General features: G+C 39.8%; 1 protein-coding gene across 1 annotated transcript in view; it reads left to right on the forward strand.

Annotated features, from left to right (window-relative positions):
- RAPGEF5 (Rap guanine nucleotide exchange factor 5) overlaps window positions 1-21,282 on the forward strand; it is a 437,226-nt gene that overhangs the window by 147,344 nt on the left and 268,600 nt on the right. The window contains exons 5-6 of the mRNA XM_077491236.1: window positions 7,140-7,308; window positions 13,341-13,422. Coding sequence (XP_077347362.1) covers window positions 7,140-7,308; window positions 13,341-13,422 — 251 coding nt within the window. The remainder of the gene's footprint in view (window positions 1-7,139; window positions 7,309-13,340; window positions 13,423-21,282) is intronic.

The following is a 21,282-nucleotide window of genomic DNA, read 5'->3' on the forward strand; positions in this document are numbered from 1 at the left end:
TGCAGTTCTACATCTTTTCAATTTGCAGAATTTACTGTATACAGCTTGCCTGAGCTTCCAGAAAGCAGGGTATGGGGAGCTAAAGTTGCACTCTGCAGAGCTCAGTGAAGAGAGCTGATTGGGGGGGACAGGACACCCACCCTTCACATAGCACACAGAAACAGAGCTGAGGCTGTCAATCACAGGCTGTGTATTGGAGCTATGTCACCTTTTCAGCTCTTGGTGTCGGGAAAACCTTTTTAGAAGTGGTTTATGACAGAGGAACAAAGCAGCTGACAGAAATAACACAGTGTTCTGGATAGAGACAAGTACACACTATAGAGGGACAGAGTTATATGATTGGTTCATATTTCATGTCTGACGTTTACAACTGCTTTAGCGCTTCAGCCCGGAAGAATTTACCCCCTTCCTGACCAGAGCACTTTTTGCTATTCAGCACTGCGTCGCTTTAACTGACAATTGTGCGGTCGTGTGACGTGGCTCCCAAACAAAATTGATGTCCTTTTTTTCCCAGAAATAGAGCTTTCTTTTGGTGGTATTTGATCACCTCTGTGGTTTTTATTTTTTGCGCTATAAACAAAAAAATTGTGACAATTTTGAAAAAAACGCATTATTTTTTACTTTTTGCTATAATATCCCCAAAAAAACATATAAACAAAACTTTTTGTTTTCCTCAGTTCAGTTTCTACATATTTTTGGTAAAAAAAATCGCAATAAGCGTTTTATTGGTTTGCGCAAAAGTTATAGCGTCTACAAAATAGGGGATAGTTTTATGGCATTTTTATTGATATATTTTTTTTTTACTAGTAATGGCAGCAATCAGCGATTTTTATCGTGTCTGCTACATGGCGGACACATCGGACAATTTTGACACATTTTTGGGACCATTGGCATTAATACAGCGATCAATGCTACAAAATTGCATTGATTACTGTAAAAATGTCACTGGCAGTGAAAGGGTTAACCGCTAGGTGACGCTCTAGGGGTTAAGTGTGTCCTATGGAGTGATTCTAACTGGGGGGAGGGGCTGTGTGTGACACGTCACTGATCATCGCTCCCAATTACAGGGAGCGCTGATCAGTGACAGTGTCATTAGGCAGAACGGGGAGATGCTTGTTTACATTAGCATCTCCCCATTCTTCCTCACCGTCAGATGATCGCGGGTATGGCCACGGGTATCGAGTCCTCAGGACCCGCGATCATGGTCACGGAGCTCCCGGAGGGCGCCCGCAAGCCACCTATTAAAGGGCAACGTACAGGTATGTTAATCTTCCTGTATGTGCCCTTCTGCCGCAATATATCAGTGTGAGGCGGTCGGGAAGCAGTTAACAGTCTTGTTGGGAAGGATAAATAAAGACTGAAAGAAGGGCTTTTGGAGAAAATATTAGTGGAGAAAGTATTACCTTCAGGTCTGACCAGATGTGAAGGATAAGTTACACAATCACTGCTTAACCACCTCCCGCCAACCATATGCAGAATGACGGCTGTGGGTTGGTTCTGCTAACCTGATATGATGTCCAGCAGGATATGCTGCTTGTGCTTGCCCCCTGGGGGCGCGCAGCTCTGTGATCGGTGGTGCAGTGTGTCGATTAGACACACTGCATCTCCAATCTAGGTAAAGAGCCTCTGACCTAGGCTCTTTACTACATGGTGACTTGGTGGCTTTAATCAGCTTTCCTCCATTCGCGCTGACAAGGCGCGGGTAGAGAAGAGCCCATCAGCGGCTCTGCTGACGGGGGGGGGGGGGGGGGTCTGCGCTGATGACCAGTGCATTGATTATCAGTGCAGACTCATTAGCAATGCCCAGCAGTGCCTGCCAGTGGTGTCCATCAGTGCCCACCAGTGATGCCCACATGTACTCACATGTGATGCCAATCAGTGCCCACCTGTACCCACATTTTATGCCAATCAGTGCCCATTAGTAATGCCAGGCAGTGCCCTTCAGTAATGCCTGTCAGTGCCCCCTCATCAGTGCCACCTATCAGTGCTGCATATCAATGCCGCCTATCAGTGCCCATCGGTGCTTCCTCATCAGTGCCACCTCATCAGTGCCCATGAGTGCTGCCTTATTAGTGTCCGTAAGTGAAGGAGAAAACATACTTATTTACAAAATGTTATAACAGAAACAAAGAAAATTATTTTTTTCTAAAATAATTTGATCTTTCTTTATTTGTAGTGCAGGAAATTAACAAGCCAGTAATGATCAAATACCACCAAAAGAAAGCTCTATTTGTGGGGAACAAAAACCTGAAAATGTTATATGGGTACAGTGTAGAATGACCGCGCAAATGTCATTCAAAATGCAACAGTGCTGAAAGCTGAAAATTGGCCTGGGCAGGAAGGGGGTAAAAGTGCCCTGCATTGAAGTGGTTAAAGTGCAATGAAGCTCAGGTTAGAAGAGTTAAATAAATGATTTAAAATCAGGGGTGGTCAACCTGTAGCCCTTAGACAGGTATTATTGCGGCCCAACACAAAATGATAAACTTACCTAAAAAAATATATATAATAAATATAAAAAAAATTCTAGAATTTTTTGTAAAAATGTGTTTGCACTTGGCGAACACATGTGGCCTAAGATACATTTGGCAGTGTCTTTTTACTGGACTTTAAGTTTTATCATGCCTTATTCATGTCATCCGTTTTTGCCAGCATCTATATTTCTGAGCAACTATTTTTAAGGATAAAGCACACAAAGGACAAAATTAGAACCAAAATGCAGTATCTGTTGAAAACATTGAGAATTCATTGAGAATTGTTACTACATCCATTGAACCAAATATTGATGCATTCATTTATCAAAAATTGTGTCAGTATCGCATTTGTTTTATGTTGCCCTATTACTTTCATAATAAAAAATATTATGAAAAAAATGAAGTTTTAAAAAAGATTGGTACATTATCTATATCAGCGATCGTTAGCGTTTAATCTCCCAGACGTTTTCTGCTCATCACCTATCCTTATTGAGCCTAGTGCACACTGTCAGTTTTTTTTTTTCAACTCAGTGGGCTGAATGAAAAAAAAAACTGAAGAGCTCTGGAGGAGATCCTGTGCTAACAATTCAATCTTAGTATGGTGATCTCCCCACTGAGCTATTGTGTTCTGATAGGGGGATGCCCCCCACCCCACCAGAACACACCGGTCTGAGCTCTCAGCCACTGACTGAGAGTGCTGATCAGATACCTTTTTTCGGTCATGTCCTTTCAACGGAAGCCGGACGTTCGGCCAGCTTATATTGGATCGGCTTGTCATGAATCTGCAGTAATACTTTCTTGCCTTGTCTGTCTGCTTACCTCTGGTTGTGTATCAGCCTTAGGGCCTGCACGCTCACACCTGTCCGCTTAAGTAATCTCCACCCCAGCCTCTAACTAGGAACACTATATTAACCTGTGCACTGCAAGCCAGCCTTGCTGATTAATATTGTGTGTTTGGCTTTGTGTGTGTCTCTTGCTGTGTGCTCTAAGTCTGATTCTGTTTACCATCCTTTGCTTGTTCTTGACTATCCTTGCCTGCTCTCCATACTCTGACCTTTGGTGTGTTCTTTGACTACCCCTGTCTGCTTGTTGCCCTGACCTTTTGGCTTATCTCCTGACTATCCCTTGTTCCGGTCTGCTGCTTCCTCTCTATCCTTCAGTAGCCTACCGTGAGCGTGAGCTGGGAGACCCTGGGGGGCCGCAACCTGGAGTCAGTTGCAGCAAAGTCCATCCCCTCCACTAGGGGCTCTGGTGAACACCTGCTGGCTCTTAGACTCTACGCCCTGGGAAATCTCATGCTCTAGCTCCCACTGTGATCCTTGTTGGTGCTCCAGAGGGCCTGCTTTCCTGAACTCCCCAGAGCTTCCTTCGGCAGCAGTCAGCCATAGGGTCCACTATCTTAGCGGTGCACTCCTGACCCCAACGGGGTGCATCTGTCAACTGGCTTCAGGTGACCTGACAGTTTGATCAGCCATGGACCCGGCTGATGTTTAGTTACCCGCCGATGATCAGTTGCAGGGCATAGTCCACAGACTAGCGAAACAGGAATCTAATCAGACCCAGGAGATGCGATTCCTTCAGGATTTGGCCTCCCATTTTGAACAGCTTCAGGCCTCCTTAGGACCCCCCGGTTCAACAACCCCAACTGCTACCTGCTGCCGCACCTATTCTGTTAACAGCCACAGCCACAAACAGTTTGCATTTACCTGCTCCTTCCAGCTTACTCTGGGGACTCCAAGGCCTGCAGGGGGTTCCTTAGCCAGTGCACCATTCATTTTGAACTTCAGCCCCAAAAACTTCCTGTCTGATTAGGCAAAGGTAGCCTATATTATATCCCTCCTGTCCGTCGAGGCATTAGCCTGGGCCGCCCCTCTGTGGGAACAGAATTATCCAGTGGTTTCTAGTCTGTCTATCGTCTTGAATCTTTTTTCGGAATATCTTCAAGGAACCAGGTCGTGTCTCTTCAGTGGCAGCGCTTTTTTACGTGTCTATCAAGAGCCCGCTTCTGTGGGACAGTACACTCTTTACCCCCCTTTCCTGAAATCTCAGCACTGAAGAAAATGTGTAGTTTATGATGTAAACGTGGTATACAGAGCACCCAAAAAGGTATATAGTGGCAATATTTTAATGTAAAAAGATGATTTATACGCGGTGGGCACTGTGGGGGGGGGGTGGATGAACTATTTTCATATTACTGGGTTTAGTAACACTTTAATGTAGCTATACATATGTATAAATAAATGTGACCATGTGCCAACTGTGCATTTCTGGGTTTACCAGTAAGGCAGTAGAAAAAGCAATGTAGCGATCAGTTAGATTTCCCTTTACTGTGGCCAGGCAGTCAAGAAATACAGCGCTTGAGTAGTTGCTGTGGGTAGGCCTGCTTTGTATATGACCACTAAACAGCCTTTCTCAATAAACCAGCGTAAGATTTTTGTACCAATTATGTGATGTTACTAATTAGTACATTGCTCCCACTAATCTGTGGGTGGATTATTGACAGATTACAGAGAATTAGTGGTATTGAATAAAGGACCCTTCTGACTTGCTGATAAATGTCCAGACTTCAAGAGTAAAGTGATTGTGAAAAATGGAGGAAATAGCTCTTCAACTCAGATGTACAACCGACAGCTACTGATTTTGGCAATCAACAGACAGAGCTCAGATATTTAATAAACGCAAAAGAAAATAAATAAGTAACTATGGGAAGAGATAATTATGCCCTGCAGGTCAGTTAACAAGGTTCACTCCTTCTGTAACCCATACCAGTTGGCACAATGTAATATCAGTGAGATTAAAATGAATGTGGAGAATAGGGCGCTCGGGATAACAAGGAGACTTTAGCATACAGTACATGACTGGCTCAAGAAAAGTGATTAATACACCACAGCAGTACTTCAGAAGAGGAAAGAACACGCTATAGTAAAAACAATGCAGAGAAGAAGGTGCTTCTAAGTGCAGTAATAAAACACTTTAATGACAAGGAATGGTTAAAAACACTTACAAGATGAAGTGACTGGGCATACTCCAAAACATGTCCCGCCCACTCTGACATCACTTCCGGTTGCCTGGATTCCATGCTGGTCTTGACAGCACGGCTCTCCATCTTGGATCAGAGACACAGTGTTTGCCACTGTCTTTACTCCCAGGAGGCATCCTGCTGGATGTTATGGATTCATTGATATGCCTTTTTTTCACTTCCATCTTCTAAGTGTTTTTAACCCTTCTTGCCATTAAAGTGTTTTATTAATACACCTAGAAGCTCCTTCTTCTCTGCTTAGATTAAAATGAATAAATTTACTCATTTTCGGTCACTGTCTAGGCTGTTTGCTTGTTCATCTTGGGCTGTTGACCACACTTGGAGGTTGTTAGTTTGTCTTATTTTGACATCACTTCTGTTAGGTCTTGCACACACAGGCTTTAGAGCACATTCCAAACACCTGCCAAGCACCATCCTGATTTTGTAGTAAAAGCATTTAGTCAAACGCCTGAATACACACCCGCACTCAGACAAGTATTTTCTATTTTGTGCTGTATTTTGTTGCTTGCTCATTGACTTTAATTTCTCTCTCTGGAAGATCTCCCTGCTGGGACATTGGTTGAGAATAAGGACAAAATCAAGCAGTTACTGGATGTTTTTGCATCCAGTACCTGTGGGAACAACCCCATAGTTATTTATTTGATAACTGAAGTGCTATTTAAAGCAAATCTATACCCCCACCCCCATAAAAAAGTTAATTTAGCATTTTACTAGTCCTCGGATGTGGTTGTACTTTTCTTTTTTTAAATGTACCATTTTCAGAAAAAGAAATTAAATACTTTTGAAATTTAATGGTTGCAACAAATGTAAAAAAAAGTTGGTACAAGGCAACAAATAGCTGGCAAAATAAGTGATACTAACAAGGACGAGCTGGAAGAACATATTGCAACTAATTAGGGTCATTTGCAACAGGTCAGTAACATGATTGGGTATTGCTTGTACAAGTGAAGTTTGTCAGAGAGGCTTCCCAAATTATAAAGGCTTTCGTACACTGATGGAAAGAGAACCGCTCACCCCAAATATATAGAGGGGGCATATGCTACAAAACATAGGAATAAAAAAAACACAAAACAATACGGTAACAAAAAGGGCAAATACATTGGAGGCATCATGCACTATGGTACACACATCTAAACTAATAGGCTCATCAATCCACAATGTAATGACGATAGGCAAAGGCTCATATGTTGGAAGCCCAGCCTATGCGACTACTCTAGTTCCCTCTAGGAACAGAAAGTGTGTTACTCTCAGGACCACCAGATAAACACAAAAAAAAAAGGCTAAAAAATAAAACCAATGTAGCAACTACATACAAGGACTGTAGCTGCGAGATGTTACATTATCTCAATTCCCAATTACTTTCAGCGGAGTCCAGTGAAACTGGAAAAATTATAGTCACGTGGCTGAAAATAAAGATTCTTATCCATGTGTAAAGTGAATTGAGCCTTATGCATTATTTATTTTACCATAGTTTTTCATAACATTTCTAAAAGAGTACATGAATGTCAGGACATGTCATATTTCGTTTTATTTTAAAGGCAGCCTTCCAGTAATTCTGTAGAGTAAAACTGGCAACTGCCATTTGGGTACCTCTTTTTTGCCTAACATTCTCTCACTTTTTCATACAGTTGACAAACAACATTGCTTCCAAGATGGGTTTGTGTTCTACCAGTTTTCTTCTGATGAGTGTGCTGAAACTGTCTGTGAATTCGGAAGGGACAGAGGATGGCAGATGGGGGTTCGTCTCTTAAAACAGCTTGCACCACTTGCTCCACTGACTTCCAATATTTGTGATGTGTAAGTATTTTTCTTCTTATCAGCGATCTGCCAAATACTTTGAAGTGACTAGACACATAATATTGCCAGCATACCCTGTTGCATTGCAATTGTTATAACACTAAGCATTAATGGACAGACTGAAATAGAAATGACCTTGATATTCCTATTTGTATTTCAGTTAATATTGTAACTGTGGCCAGGGTAGGTACATTCATATATTTACAACTATAGAGTTTAGAATACTTTGGAACAAGATCCACAAAAATCTGTCAATTTATTGGGTATTGCCATTCCCATGACCCTATACTATGTAAATGTAATTTGAAGTAATGATGTGTGTGCGTGAGAGACTTGTACAAAATCAATGAACACACATCTGCCTGCACTACAGTATTGCAGGATCAGCTCCAAGGCCATTCAGAAGTTAGGGATATGGCACCTATAGATATTTAGGTAGCTGGTTGAGTAGAGTAAATGATGAGATGAAAAAGATTAGAACCATTTAGCAGGTATGTTATACTGATATATTGATATTTGGATTCTGAAATTGGCAAATTTGCCAGTTTGCCATACTGATACTGCATACGTTTTTCAATGTTTTAGTGTGCCACAATTCTGAAACAATGTAAACCTAATGCAATCATAAAGTTTAACCTAATCCCTAATCTCTGAGCTCAAACTTGAACCGAACCCTGTCTCTTATTTAATTTGACCCTGCAGTAGTCCTAATCTTAATATTTATATTACTGTCATCCTGCATACAGTATTTTTCCACTAAAATAGATTTAGCCTTAAAGTACTTGTAGAGGCTGAAGGTTTTTTACCTTCATGCATTCTAAGCATGAAGATAAAAACATCTTCTTTGTGCTGCTCCCCACCACAGCACCCCTAAAACTTTCCTGAGCCCCTTCTCAATCCAACAATGTGCACAAGAGCCTGGGCTGTTCCAGGTTTTTCTCTCTTCATTGACTGAACAGTAGCGGGAGCCATTGCCTCCAACTGCTGTCAACCACAGTCAGTGAACCAATGAGGAGAGAGCAGGGACAGGGCCAACCGGCTTGCTATTGGGGGCACTGGTCAAGGGGAAGGAGCCAGGAGCGCCGGCGAGACCATGAAGAAAAGGATCGGGCTGCTCTGTGCAAAACCACGGCACGGAGCAGGTAAGTAAAACATGTTTGTTCTTTTAAAAAAAAAACAAGAGAAAAAGAAAGCTTTAATATCACTTTATATATACAGTATATGGAAACATATGGCAAATCTAAAGTCAGTTACAGCCATGAAATATCTATGAGCATTAGTCTGTTATAGATTTAAATAGTTCCTAATGTATTACACACAATTGGCTAGATGGATATATGACCCCAATTCCAAAAAAAGTTGGGAGACTGAGTTAAATCTACATAAAAACAGAATGCAATGCTTTGCAAATCTCATAAACCCATATTTTATTCACAATAGAAAATATATCAAATGTTTAAATTGAGAAAATGTACCATTTTCAGAAAAAAAATCGGTACTTTTGAAATTAATGGTAGCAACAAATCTAAGAAAAGTTGCTAAAAGGCAACAAGAAGCTGGCAAAATAAATTATACTAACAAGGAAGAGCTGGAAGAACATTTTGTAACTAATTTGGTTAAATTGCAACAGTAACATGATTGGGTATAAAAAGACTATCTAAGAGCATCAGAGTGTCTCAGAAGTAAATGGGTCCTCAGACAGCACTGCATTAAAAACAGGCATGATTCTATGATGGACATCACTGCACGGGCTCAGGGATACTTCCAAAAATTACTGTCTGCCAACACAGTTCGCTGTGCCATCCAAAAAATGCAAGGTAGTGCTCTATCATGCAAAGAAGAAGCCATATCTGAACATGATCCAAAAACACTGCCATCTTCTCAGAGCCAAAGCTCATTTAAAATGGTCTGATGCAAAGTGGAAAACTTGATAGCAGAAAAGAAACGCTCCTGCGCACAAGCTAATTGCCAGACAGACTATATAATGTCACAGGCTTTTCTGCCCTCAAGGATAGGGGTATCCTAACGATCAAAGATATAAAAAAGGGCGTACCAGCCTTGGGCATTATTCTTTATATATGTATTTATTAAAAGTGTCAAAAAGATAAAAAAAGTCACTGCTGAGCTCTGAGGAAGAGGGGTATTCCCCTCGAAACGCGTCAGCTGGCAGTGGTCCTGTGATTTCCTCTGTGACCCTTGGAGAGTATTGTTCGTTTTAGATTTTATGCTGCTACTTGGCGAATATTTTATTGCAAGAATTTTACAGTCGTTTGTGAGTAGTTTTCTTTTTTATCGTTTTTTAATAAATACATATCCAAAGGATAATGCACACGCTGGCACGCCCTTTTTTCCTTTTTTATAGCAAAGTGTAAAACTTTTCTGTGGTTAGAGTAATCTAAATTTCACATTCTTTTTGGCAACCATGGGTGCCACATCCTCCGAACAATAGAGGAAAGGGACCTTTTGGCTCAGTTGAAAAGCCTGCATCTCTGATAATATGGGGGTGTATTAGTGTGTATGGAATGGGCAGTTTGCACATCTGGAAAGACACCAACAATGCTGAAAGATATATCCAGGTTTAGAGCGGCATATGCTCAGGCAAGAATGGGAAAACATTCCTCTCCCAAAACTGATCTCAGTTCTCAGACGTTCACTGAGTAATGTTAAAAGAAGAGGGGATGCTACACCATGGTAAACATAGCCCTGTCCCCACTTTTTTGAGATGTGTCGCTGCCATCGTTTTCAAAATTACCTTTTTTTTCTTTTCTTAAAATGGTGCATATTTTCAGTTTAACCACTTGCAGACCGGACCATTTTGCTGGTCAAAGACCAGACCACTTTTTGCGATTCGGCACTGCGTCAATTTAACTGACAATTGCGCGGTCGTGCGACGTGGCTCCCAAACAAAATTGATGTCCTTTTTTTTCCCACAAATAGAGCTTTCTTTTGGTGGTATTTGATCACCCCTGCTGTTTTTATTTTTTGCGCTATAAACAAAAATAGAGCGACAATTTTGAAAAAAAACGCATTATTTTTTACTTTTTGTTATAATAAATATCCCCCAAAAATATATAAAAAAACTTTTTTTTCCCTCAGTTTAGGCCGATACGTATTCTTCTACATATTTTTGGTAAAAAAAATCGCAATAAGCGATTATTGATTGGTTTGCGCAAAAGTTATAGCGTTTACAAAATAGGGATAGTTTTATAGCATTTTTATTTAATAATTTTTTATTATTTTTTTTTTTACTAGTAATGGCGGCGATCAGCGATTTTTATTGTGACTGCGACATTGTGGGGGACCCATCTGACATTTTTGACACATTTTTGGGACCATTGTCATTTATACAGTAATCACTGCTATATAAATGCAGTGATTCCTGTGTAAATGACACTGGCAGTGAAGGGGTTAACCAGGGGGTGGCAGTGTAGGGGTTAAGTGTTCCTAGGGGTGTGTTACTAACTGTGGGGGGGTTGGGCTTTCATTTAGTGAACACTGATCTCTGCTCCAATCACATGGAGCAGAGATCAGCGTCACTAGTTGCTAGGCAGAATGGAGAAATGCTGTTTACACGGCATTTCTTCCATTCGGCAGCTCCGTGAGACGATCGCGGGGATGCCCGCGGCGATCGAGTCCGCGGGTCCCGCGAAACCGGACTCACGGGAGTCCCGACCAGCGCGGGAGCACGCCGCTGGCAGGGCGGCATTGAATATTGGATGTACCTGTACGCCAATATGCCTGCCCGTGCCATTCTGTCGACGTACATCGTCGTGTGCTGGTCGGGAAGTGGTTAAACGTTTGCTATGTTTTCCATTTTATATTGTGAATAAAATATGGGTTTATGGGATTTGCAAGTCATTGCATTCTGTTTTTATGTAGATTTTACACAGCGTCCCAACTTTTTTGGAAATTGGGTTGCCCACATCCATGAGACTGCAGGTAGCCCTTTCATTGATGAAAGTCGTGCGTACTTTTCTTCTGAGCGTTATCCCAGTGCAGGGAAGAACTTCCTCTCAAAAAAAAGCTGGTAGAGTCAAAACCTTAAGTTGTTTACTACAGTGGCTCCTACCAAGACATTTGAAAAATGGTTTTATGCAAAATTCACCACTAACTGTTTCCAATGTAAGATGTTTTATTGTACCAGTACATTGCAATTCATCTTTTACAAACTGCTACTTAAAGTATAACTAAATGCAAAAACCTTTTTTTTTTTTTTTTTTGGATAGAGGGCAATTTGTATTGCTTTCTGTGTTTAACTTTGCAAATGTGTGCAGCTAAAAAACACTTTTTATAGTGCAAATTGTTCTTTTTGCTGACTTGCCAATAAGTGTGCCAGGAAATCTTTGTATTGTGTTTTTTCTGTGCAATGCCATAACATCAGAATAATGACAGAATTTTGTTTCCTAAATGTTCTCTTGCACATAAATGAATGTACTTTTTTTTAAATTAGAATTCATAGAATTACACTGGGAAAGGGTCAGCTGATTTGTCGGTTGCCTTTAAAATGGAATGATATAGAAGCTTCATTTTTGCACCAAGCAATTGTTAGTGTTTTATGTCACTTCTGCTCTTCATCCTGTATTCTGGAGAAAGCCAAGTGGGTGATGCCAGATGATGGTATAGTACAGTGAGTGATATCACCAGGGAGGAAAAACTTGGTTAATATGCAAAAACAAGTGAGGAATGGAACATTCCTTTTAACGGTTATAAATTAATAGGCGGAGGAAATGAATTAACATGAAGTAAGAGGTTTTTATTTCCATACGACACACTCCCTTTCAAAGCATCATGGTAATAAATTCAGCCATTCTGTCAAGTGAATCTGTAAATGTAAAAGCGTGTAAACCAAGCCCGGATCTAACAGCAGTAAAGTGTCTGCAGTAGATCACATTAACGTCAAATATATGAGTACATTAAATTGACTATCTGGATGTTATTTGGCTCATGTGGAAAAAAAATGCAGCAAAAACAAATCGGGATGTCTGTGGAAGGAGCATGCTGTTAGCTCACATTCTGATGACTGGAGAATTATACATACATTAAAATCCGTACGTCTTTTACAGAGGCAGGCTAGCACAATGAGAAGACAGGTTGATGGAATGGTGCGCGATTTTATGGACTGCTAAAACCAGAACCTGTGCTCATCTGTTTTCAAACAATGTATGTCTCTTGTCATGTTTGTTTTTAAACATTGCAAGGCCATATGGCACAAAGTCTGCAGGTGTTTATTTGTGGTGTACACATTGCATTTAGGTAGTGTAAACATCAAGTAGCTAAGACTAGACCATATGTATTATTATTCTGTTTACATGTTATTTCTAGGTGGCATTTTCTTGTTTGTATATATGGATATTCAACATAGACATGTGATGTGTATACCAGCTGGACCATTTTCCCATAAAAAAAAAACCCATCATACAACTAGTACATAATGTAACACTTGGGGAAAAAAAGGCCCTGCTGCATTGTGATGTATTATAGTCTGTTTTATATTGGCAAGGAGCTAAATAGGTCATGTGATCTGTCATCAGCTGTCACCTGAAATGATTTCTGTGATCTCCCTTCAGCTCAGGACATGTCTTTTCTGACATATGTTTTTCAGCAACCAGTTTCCTGCAATTTTCTAATAAACTTTATTTTCCAAGAATTATTTTTTTGTTGGAAGAAAAAATGTCATTGTCCTCATGGGCCGACTTGTGCCACCCCCACTTACCTCTGTTGTCTGGCTAGCCTTCGTATTACACTAGCAGAAGCAGACACCTCAGTAAGGTGGGGCAAAAAACATGAGACAGTGCACTTGCTATGACCTAGAACCAGTGATTGGGAGGGTAGGCAAACTTTATTCTCACTCAGCTAATAGATTGGCTGTAGGTGACTAGACCCTAGGTTTAAAAACGCACCAGAAAACGCATCAACCACAGCTGCATAGATGTGATCCTAGGGTGAAGAATTCATCTTTTTCAGTGTTTTCTAATGTTTTCATAAGTGATAACTTAAACCATAAACATTCAACCTCCTACTTAATTTCACAGGTCTGCTGATAAGCTAGAAAATGGGACTGATGCCAACAACAGAGTTCTGCAAATTCAAGCACTTGCCCGTCTCACTTCTGCAGTAAGTTGACAACAAAACAAATTTGTAGATACATGTATGTTATCTTCTATATAATGTATACCACTTTTCACCACTTTTGACAAAATTCCCTCCAAACTGCTTATTTTTGCACAATGGAAATACTGTCAAAACATATCTAATTATCTTCATCCACATTTGTGATTTAAAGTGGTTGTAAACCCTTACATATACCCAGTGAAGTGACTGGCATCAGATGATACACAGAGATGCAATAAATCCTCCTACATAAACTGTACCTGTTTATCTGCGGTCTTCTCTCCTCTACTACCGTTCAAAGTCTAAATTTTATAAAGCTTGTCTGAGCTGTCAGAAAAAAAGGGGCAGAGAGCTGAAGTTAGCTCAAAGGAGAGCTCTGAGAGCTGATTGGAGGGAAGGGATACACCGCCCTTCACACAGCTCACAGGAACAGAACTGAGGCTGGTAATCAGCTGGAGGTCCCTCCCCTGTCACTTTTTTTCTTTTAGTGTCAGGAAAACCTGTAAGAAGTGATTCATGCTGGTAGCAGGGTAATGAGCCATCAGACAAAAATGAAAATTACACTTTAAGTACACACTATAGATGGATATGCTTTGTTTATATTTCATATCTGAGGTTTACAACCACTTTATAACCCAACCAATACTACCATTATTACCGCTATGTGGGCAGGGGGTGGCACCACTATCCAGAATCTGCAGTTACAGCATATTAATGCAAAACATTTCCTCCTATAGTCTACCAATTAGATAACTAGTGAGTGTGCCAGCCCTGTGCTATCTTCCCTCTTGTAATCCTTTCTAAACATAATCCTCTCTAGTTCACAGCCCACCCTTGGCCAGAAGTTTATAAATTGTGTTGTTGATGTATTGAATCTTGAAGTAACAAAACTGAGAAGTATCTCATTATATTTATATGTTAGTGCATTTGTATGTTTCATATGCAATACTTATACACTGGACCCCTACTGACTCACCAACGTACAGTAAATGTAAATCTCAAAAGTGTGCTTGGAGTAAAACTTCCCATTTAAAAAACGGTTTATTCATTCTCGACAAAAATAAAAAAACATATGCACCATTGTATCTAAAAACAAACTCCTGAATGATGGGTACCTATTATCTTGAGGCAGTTGCTAAAGTAAGGCTTAATGTACACGGAACGTTTTACAACCTCTCCTCAACAATTTAACTTGACAGATAGTAACTGACGTTTAAAAAGGCCTGTTTTGCCGCATTTAAATGCCGCATTTAGCTGCCTTTGCACACGGCTAATGTGAGTTACCACATTTACTTGTGTTTACAAGCTGTTACAGGTGTTTAGCTTTTCAAATGCCTCTGAACATCCGTCCTGAACGCATTTTTTTTGCTTTCCAAAAAATTCTTCTAAACTCAACTGCCTAGAAACGACTATAAACGATCCTGTGTACATGTACTGATAAGATAACATAGAGGAGAGTTCAGGGGCAGCTGAAGAAAAAAAACGCCCAACTGCTCCTCAATGTCCGTTTACCAGCAGTAGTTTACATAAAGCCTTTAAAGCCCTTTCACACTGACAGCATGGGGGCGTCTGCGTTAAAGCTCCACTATTTTTAGCAACACACTACCATAGTTTTAGAGGCTCTTTTCGGCCGCTAGTGGGATGCTTTTAACCCCTGCTAGTGGCCGAACAAAGGGTTAAAAGTGCCTGCAAAGCACTGCTGCCGATGGGGCTCTTTAGGAGCGGTGTATACCGCTCTTAAAGAGCCTCAAAGAAGCTGCTTGCAGGACTTTTTTTGGCGTCCTGCCAGCGCAGCTTTTCACACTGTGATTGCAGATGGGGCATTTTTCAGGCACTTTACAGGCACGATTCTTAGCCTGAAAAACACCTCCAGTGGGAAAGGGGTCTAAAAATCAACATTTCCAATAATGTATCTCCCATTTCAAAACCTTTTTGATGGATCCACGCCTGTGTGTAAATAGCCAGCCATAGGTCCTGCACGTCATACAGAAGTATAGATCTTAACCAGTTCCCAATCGGCGCACATCCATGTACGTTGGCAGAATGGCACGGGCAGGCAAACTGGCGTACAGGTACATCCAGTTGAATCTGCCACCCTGTCATCGCATGCGTGCCTCAGGCAGCTAACGTGCCGGTCGGGAACCCCATGAGTCCGGTCGCGGGTCCCGCGGACTCGATCGCCGCGGGGATACCCGCGAGCGTCGCACGGGGAAGGAGAACGGGGAGATGCCGTTGTAAACAGCATATCACGGTTCTGCCTAGCAACAAGTGACACTGATCTCTGCTTCCTGTGATTGGAGCAGAGATCAGTGTTCACTAGCACACAGCCCAGCCCCCCGCAGTTAGTAACATGCCCCTAGGACACACTTAACTCCTACACTGCCACCCCTGGTTAACCCCTTCACTGCCAGTGTCATTTACACAGGAATCAGTGCATTTGTATAGCACTGATTGCTGTATAAATGACAATGGTCCCAAAAAAATGAGTCAAAAATGTCCGATGTGTCCGCCATAATGTTGCAGTCATGATAAAAATTGCTGATCGCCGCCATTGCTAGTAAAAACAAAATATTAATAAAAATGCCATAAAACTATCCCCTATTTTGAAAACGCTATAAATTGTGTGCAAACCAATCAATAATCGCTTATTGCGTTTTTTTTAACCAAAAATATATAGAAGAATACGTATCGGCCTAAACTGAGGAAAAAAAATGTTTTTTTATATATTTTTGGGGGATATTTATTATAGCAAAATGTAAAAAATAATGCGTTTTTTTTTCAAAATTGTTGCTTTTTTTGTTTATAGCGCAAAAAATAAAAACCGCAGGGGTGATCAAATACCACCAAAAGAAAGCTCTATTTGTGGGGAAAAAAAGTAAATTTTGTTTGGGAGCCACGTCGCACGACCTTGTAGTTGTCCGTTAAAGCGATGCAGTGCCCAATCGCAAAAAGTGGTCTGGTCTTAAGCCAGCAAAATGGTCCGCTCTGAAAGTGGTTAATAAATTGAATATTGTTTAAAATGATATAAGCACTATTTGGAGCACTTTTTCTCCGGTCTGAAAGTGGTTAACATTTATGTATACCCTCCACTCTATAAATCAGGGGTCTTATAGCTCCATAAAGCCATCCATAAATTCCATTGACAATGCAATTTTGAGTCACTGCAAAAGTGTGTACAATTAAATAAAACCTATGTCGATCTAGTCTAGCATGTTCCTCTTCATTGGCTAGTTATTTACAGTCCTCTAAAGATGAATTGAAATAGGTAGAACATTTATGAAAATGTTAATTCTTATTATAACGAATGCCCCAAGATTTTAGGGACCCATCATTCTGGTGTTTGTTTTTAGAAACCACGGTATAGTATATATGTATTTTATTTTTGTTGGGTATGAATAAATAGTCTTTCAAAAGGGAAATTGTACTTCAAACATATCTTTGAGATACACATGTACAATCGTATTGGTTGATCCATAGAGGTGCATAGTTATGGACTAGTATTGGATATGTGGCATTGATATGTACCAGGAACTACGGTCTGCAGGAAAGAGGTTACCGTAAGTCTTTTCTTTTTGGGCACATGTTTTGCACAGTGTATAAAAAATGAAATTATATGCCATAGTTCATAGAAATACATTAAAACACAAAAGAGCACAGGTGGCAATGCCAAATTTTATTAAAGCGGGAGTAAACCCCGTTTCAAAAAACACTTACATTCCCGGCATGCCGGAAATGCTAACTTTCACATTGGTTGTGCTCTCAACCAAACTTTCAAACCATCCAATGGCTGGTTTCATAACTGATCACATGTGCAGCATTATAGCAGTTAAAGAATCATTAGAGGCCAAGATGGCAGCTTTCTTGACTGAAAACGATAGAAGGGTAAAACCTAGAAAATATAACAATCTGTACATAGTTGAATTGAAAATACTAGTTTTAAGAATAAAATAATTGTATTTACAAAATGTTCCTGGAGAGCATCTAATAACCCCGAAGGCAGCTGTGATCTGCTATGCTCTTTGCTACAACAAACACTGTACCTGTTTAACATTTTTTATTCTTTAATAATCAAGCACATTTCAGAATACAAGAACATGTTTTGACTAAATGTATACATTGACATGTCACATTTTGATTACAGTGTATAGTTGTGCAACATGTAAACAAAATAATGAGTAATAATACCTCAGTTGTAAGAATAAGGCTCGGTTCACACTACTGCAATGTGCTTTTGATGCAGTTTTCAGTGTGATTATATAGTGACTTTGATGCGATTTTAGTTAGCATATTCTATGAAGGCAAACTGCACTGAAATCGCCCCAAAGTTGCACAGGAACCTTTTCAAAAATTGCACCACACAGAGTCTCATTGATGTGAACAGGCACCATTGAAAATATTGTGATTCTGTGTGACTCAAGTCGCATCAGAAATCGCATCAATGTGTACCAGCACTAGCAATGTATTTTGCTTCATGTGCCAAGTACAAACTAAAAAAAAAAAAAAAAAAAAAGAGGTCAACTTACTAAAATAGTAGAGGTTGTTCTCCTAGCATAGTGAATATTAATTAATATGTTGAAGCTATGTTCAAATTGAATACCCAATTATTTGCAAGGCTTATTGAAGAGGAACCTTTTTTTTTTTTTTTTTTTTATCTTTTAAACGTTAGCAGCTACAAATTTCCCCTACGCTATTCAGAATGAAAAAAAAAATGCTTTTAGTTCTACTTTTATAAGGGCAACTTCACATCTATGCACATGCAATAATGGCCATTTAAAGTCCCTTTTTACATGTGTTTTTGCCACATGTTGATGCACATATTAATGCATGTTAATACGTTCTTTCCATATGTGTTTGTGAAAAGTTGCATTAAAAAGTTAAAATTTTACTCTAAAAGACAGCATTGACTGTTTAATAAAATTACATGTATTACTATACATTATTGTGTACATTATGTTGGCCCCCATAGACCTCCTTAACATGCGATACAGCAGAAAAGTTAGTGCATGGATTTTTTTTTTTTTTTGCAATTCGGAGGTTTGAACATTTTGCACTAATAATATTTTCGATTTCACCTATGTAGTGAATAGGCCCAATGACTATTTATTGCAACATATTATGTTACTGTTTTTAAAACAGCCAAGTATCCATTGTAATTCAGAAGGTTGCCAATCTGTCAGCAATTACTATTTTCAATCCAGTTTTTCTACTTTTTAGGCTGACTCCCTGAAAGTGACTCTTAGGTGGAGTTCTAGACTTGTAGAGCACTTAGTGATTGCTACGGTAGCAATAAATGACATTACTTTTTTGATCATTGACATGTTAGGATTACTTTATGTAATATACATTGTGAATATGTAACTCAAGCTATGATAAATTGTGCTGATAAGCATTACATTATTTCCCAAATGTGCTTGGAAAGCAGGAAGAGAGAACAATGGAGGTAGGATTGAAGTCCATGTAACTTCTCGTTTTAGAAAGCTTGATACCTGTTTGCGTTTGTCATATTTGAATAGACACACCTTCATTATTTTATAGCTCTTTTCTAGTGTGCTATTAGTACTTCCATTGTTATTGACACTGTCTGGGACCTATTTGCCAGTGAAATGAGCAGTCTTCCATCACTTGCTCATAGTTTTTAAATCAACAGAGTAGCCTGAGGAGACAGCAATAACTTTGGCTCATTATGGCACTCATTGACAGACATCATTAAAATAATATCCCTGCACTGTACAGCTGAGAGACTTTGTTTTGTCTTGTAAGATTTCAGGCAGATCTGTGATGGGTAAAACAGCGCTTGTCAAAACACAGCCCGGCCAGCTCAGTGAATCTATCTACTCTTGCAATAATTGGTCACAAATGGGTAGCTAACTGACAAAACGAATCATATTAACCCAGGCAACATGGCCTGTCCTGGCCAAATGGGATATGCCTGAACAAATATGCTTGTATTTTATATTCATAAACCTGTAACTATTTTAAAAGCCATCAAATACTTATCATGAAAGCTTTTAGTTTTATGGAGGAAATCTAATATACATTCATTGTGTTTATAAACTTAACCAAGTTGTACAGGAAGAATAACTTGGTTAAGAAAACAGAGACCAGGCATGTTTTATATCAAGTGAGTCTCCTCTACTCCTAACAATATTGTCCTTCTGCCTTAAATCATAACTAAACCCAAGACAGAACATATATTATGCTGCATTTTATCAGTCCTACTAAACACACTGTTTCATTTACATTATCTCTTCTCTTGGATGATGATGGCACTGTAATTTTTTAAATAAAAAAAAAACCCATCCAGGTACCTTTTTACGAATTGATATACAGCTGTCACATAATCCAGCTCTTTCCCAGCCTGTCTGCAGGGAAACATAAGCGGGAGGAGCTTCTATTTCTCTGCTGCTGGTCACATGTAAAAAAAAAAAAAAACACACCCCTCCAGCCTGTTTCTTAGAATAAGAGTTAAGTGAAGCCTCCATCAATATACATGTAATATCCCACCCCCCGTTGTGTTTAGCTGGTTAGTGGGCATGGAGGAGGAGGGAGGGAGTGGGCTGTCTTTTACCACTGTGTATATGCCCACCCCTGTGAGTCTATATAGTCACATGAGCTGCTCAGATGTGATGGGGAGTTAATGCTTAGCATAGAAAGTTACTGCAAACTGAGCATGTGCAGAGCTGTCAAAGCTGCTGTGCAAAATCCCTAGCTGAATTGGGGACATGGACAGAAGGGTAGAAGCGGGAGAGAAGCAATGGGATACAGAAAACAAATCTCATAGTGACTGAGTATGAACAGCATATAATACACCATTTATTGATTTATTTTCTTTATCATACACGCGTTCAAACATAATGAATCGGTTATATGCTGCACCTTCAGGTGATTGTACACTTTCAAAGCCACTCAAAGCTTTATACACTCGCTCATATAACCCCTCCCAATTAGCTTAGCTTGCACATGATTGGATGATAAAATCAGCAGAGCTTCCACTCAGTTCAGATCTACCCTTTAGATTGAGAGCGAATGCACTTTCAAGTGCACTTTCAACGCACTTTCAACGCACTTTCAACGCACTTTCAAGTGTACTTGCAGTGCAAAGTGGATTTGCCTTTCGTAAATAACCCCCATAGTATCCCATAAGTAAAGTAAATAAAGTAACTGTTATAAAAATCTAAAATTCTTATTTTGGTAATGAATAAAAATGGGTTATAGGATACAGATGAATCGCAGATGGGGTCAAGCTATGTTGAATCAAAGATGATGTCAAGCTATTTCCTTTTTTCCTTTAAAAGTACACTAAACTTCCCAGCATGGAAGTGAACCAACCACATAGAAAAGATTGGGATTTCTACTTGTATGTATTTACATGAAGTAAAATGTGTGTGTTTTACAGCAGAAATATGTACAAGTGGGAACAGGCCCTAGGAGTTCTGCGATGCATACTGAAAGCAAACCTTCCTTGTAAATGGGTGCTGAGTGCAGACTGATTAAAGTTTGTGGGAATGCTGGTCTTTGTAGAGTGGATATATAGCATTCAATGAGCCATATATACAGTATGTATGGTCAGTACAGCACATAATTGGTGCCAAATATAAAATGTCATAGAGAAGAACAGCTCACGCCCCAAAACCTGCTAACACGACAGTTGAAAGCTCCCACTGTTCCATGTTAAAGGAAAGGAAATTGATAATGGATAATGCATATTATTCCTGCACTACCATTATATAATTTTTTACCTGTATGAGTTTTGAATTATCCCTGTATGAGTTCAGAATTTTACAAACGTCACTTCCTGTTTACTCTGCTGCCAATGGCGCTGGATTTTAAAAAATACAGTATTCAGATACACGGTTTTCAGTG

Source organism: Lithobates pipiens, unplaced genomic scaffold (assembly GCF_037356315.1).
Source record: "Lithobates pipiens isolate NorthernLeopardFrog02 unplaced genomic scaffold, aLitPip1_a1.2 Scaffold_19, whole genome shotgun sequence".
Lineage (NCBI taxonomy): Eukaryota > Metazoa > Chordata > Amphibia > Anura > Ranidae > Lithobates > Lithobates pipiens.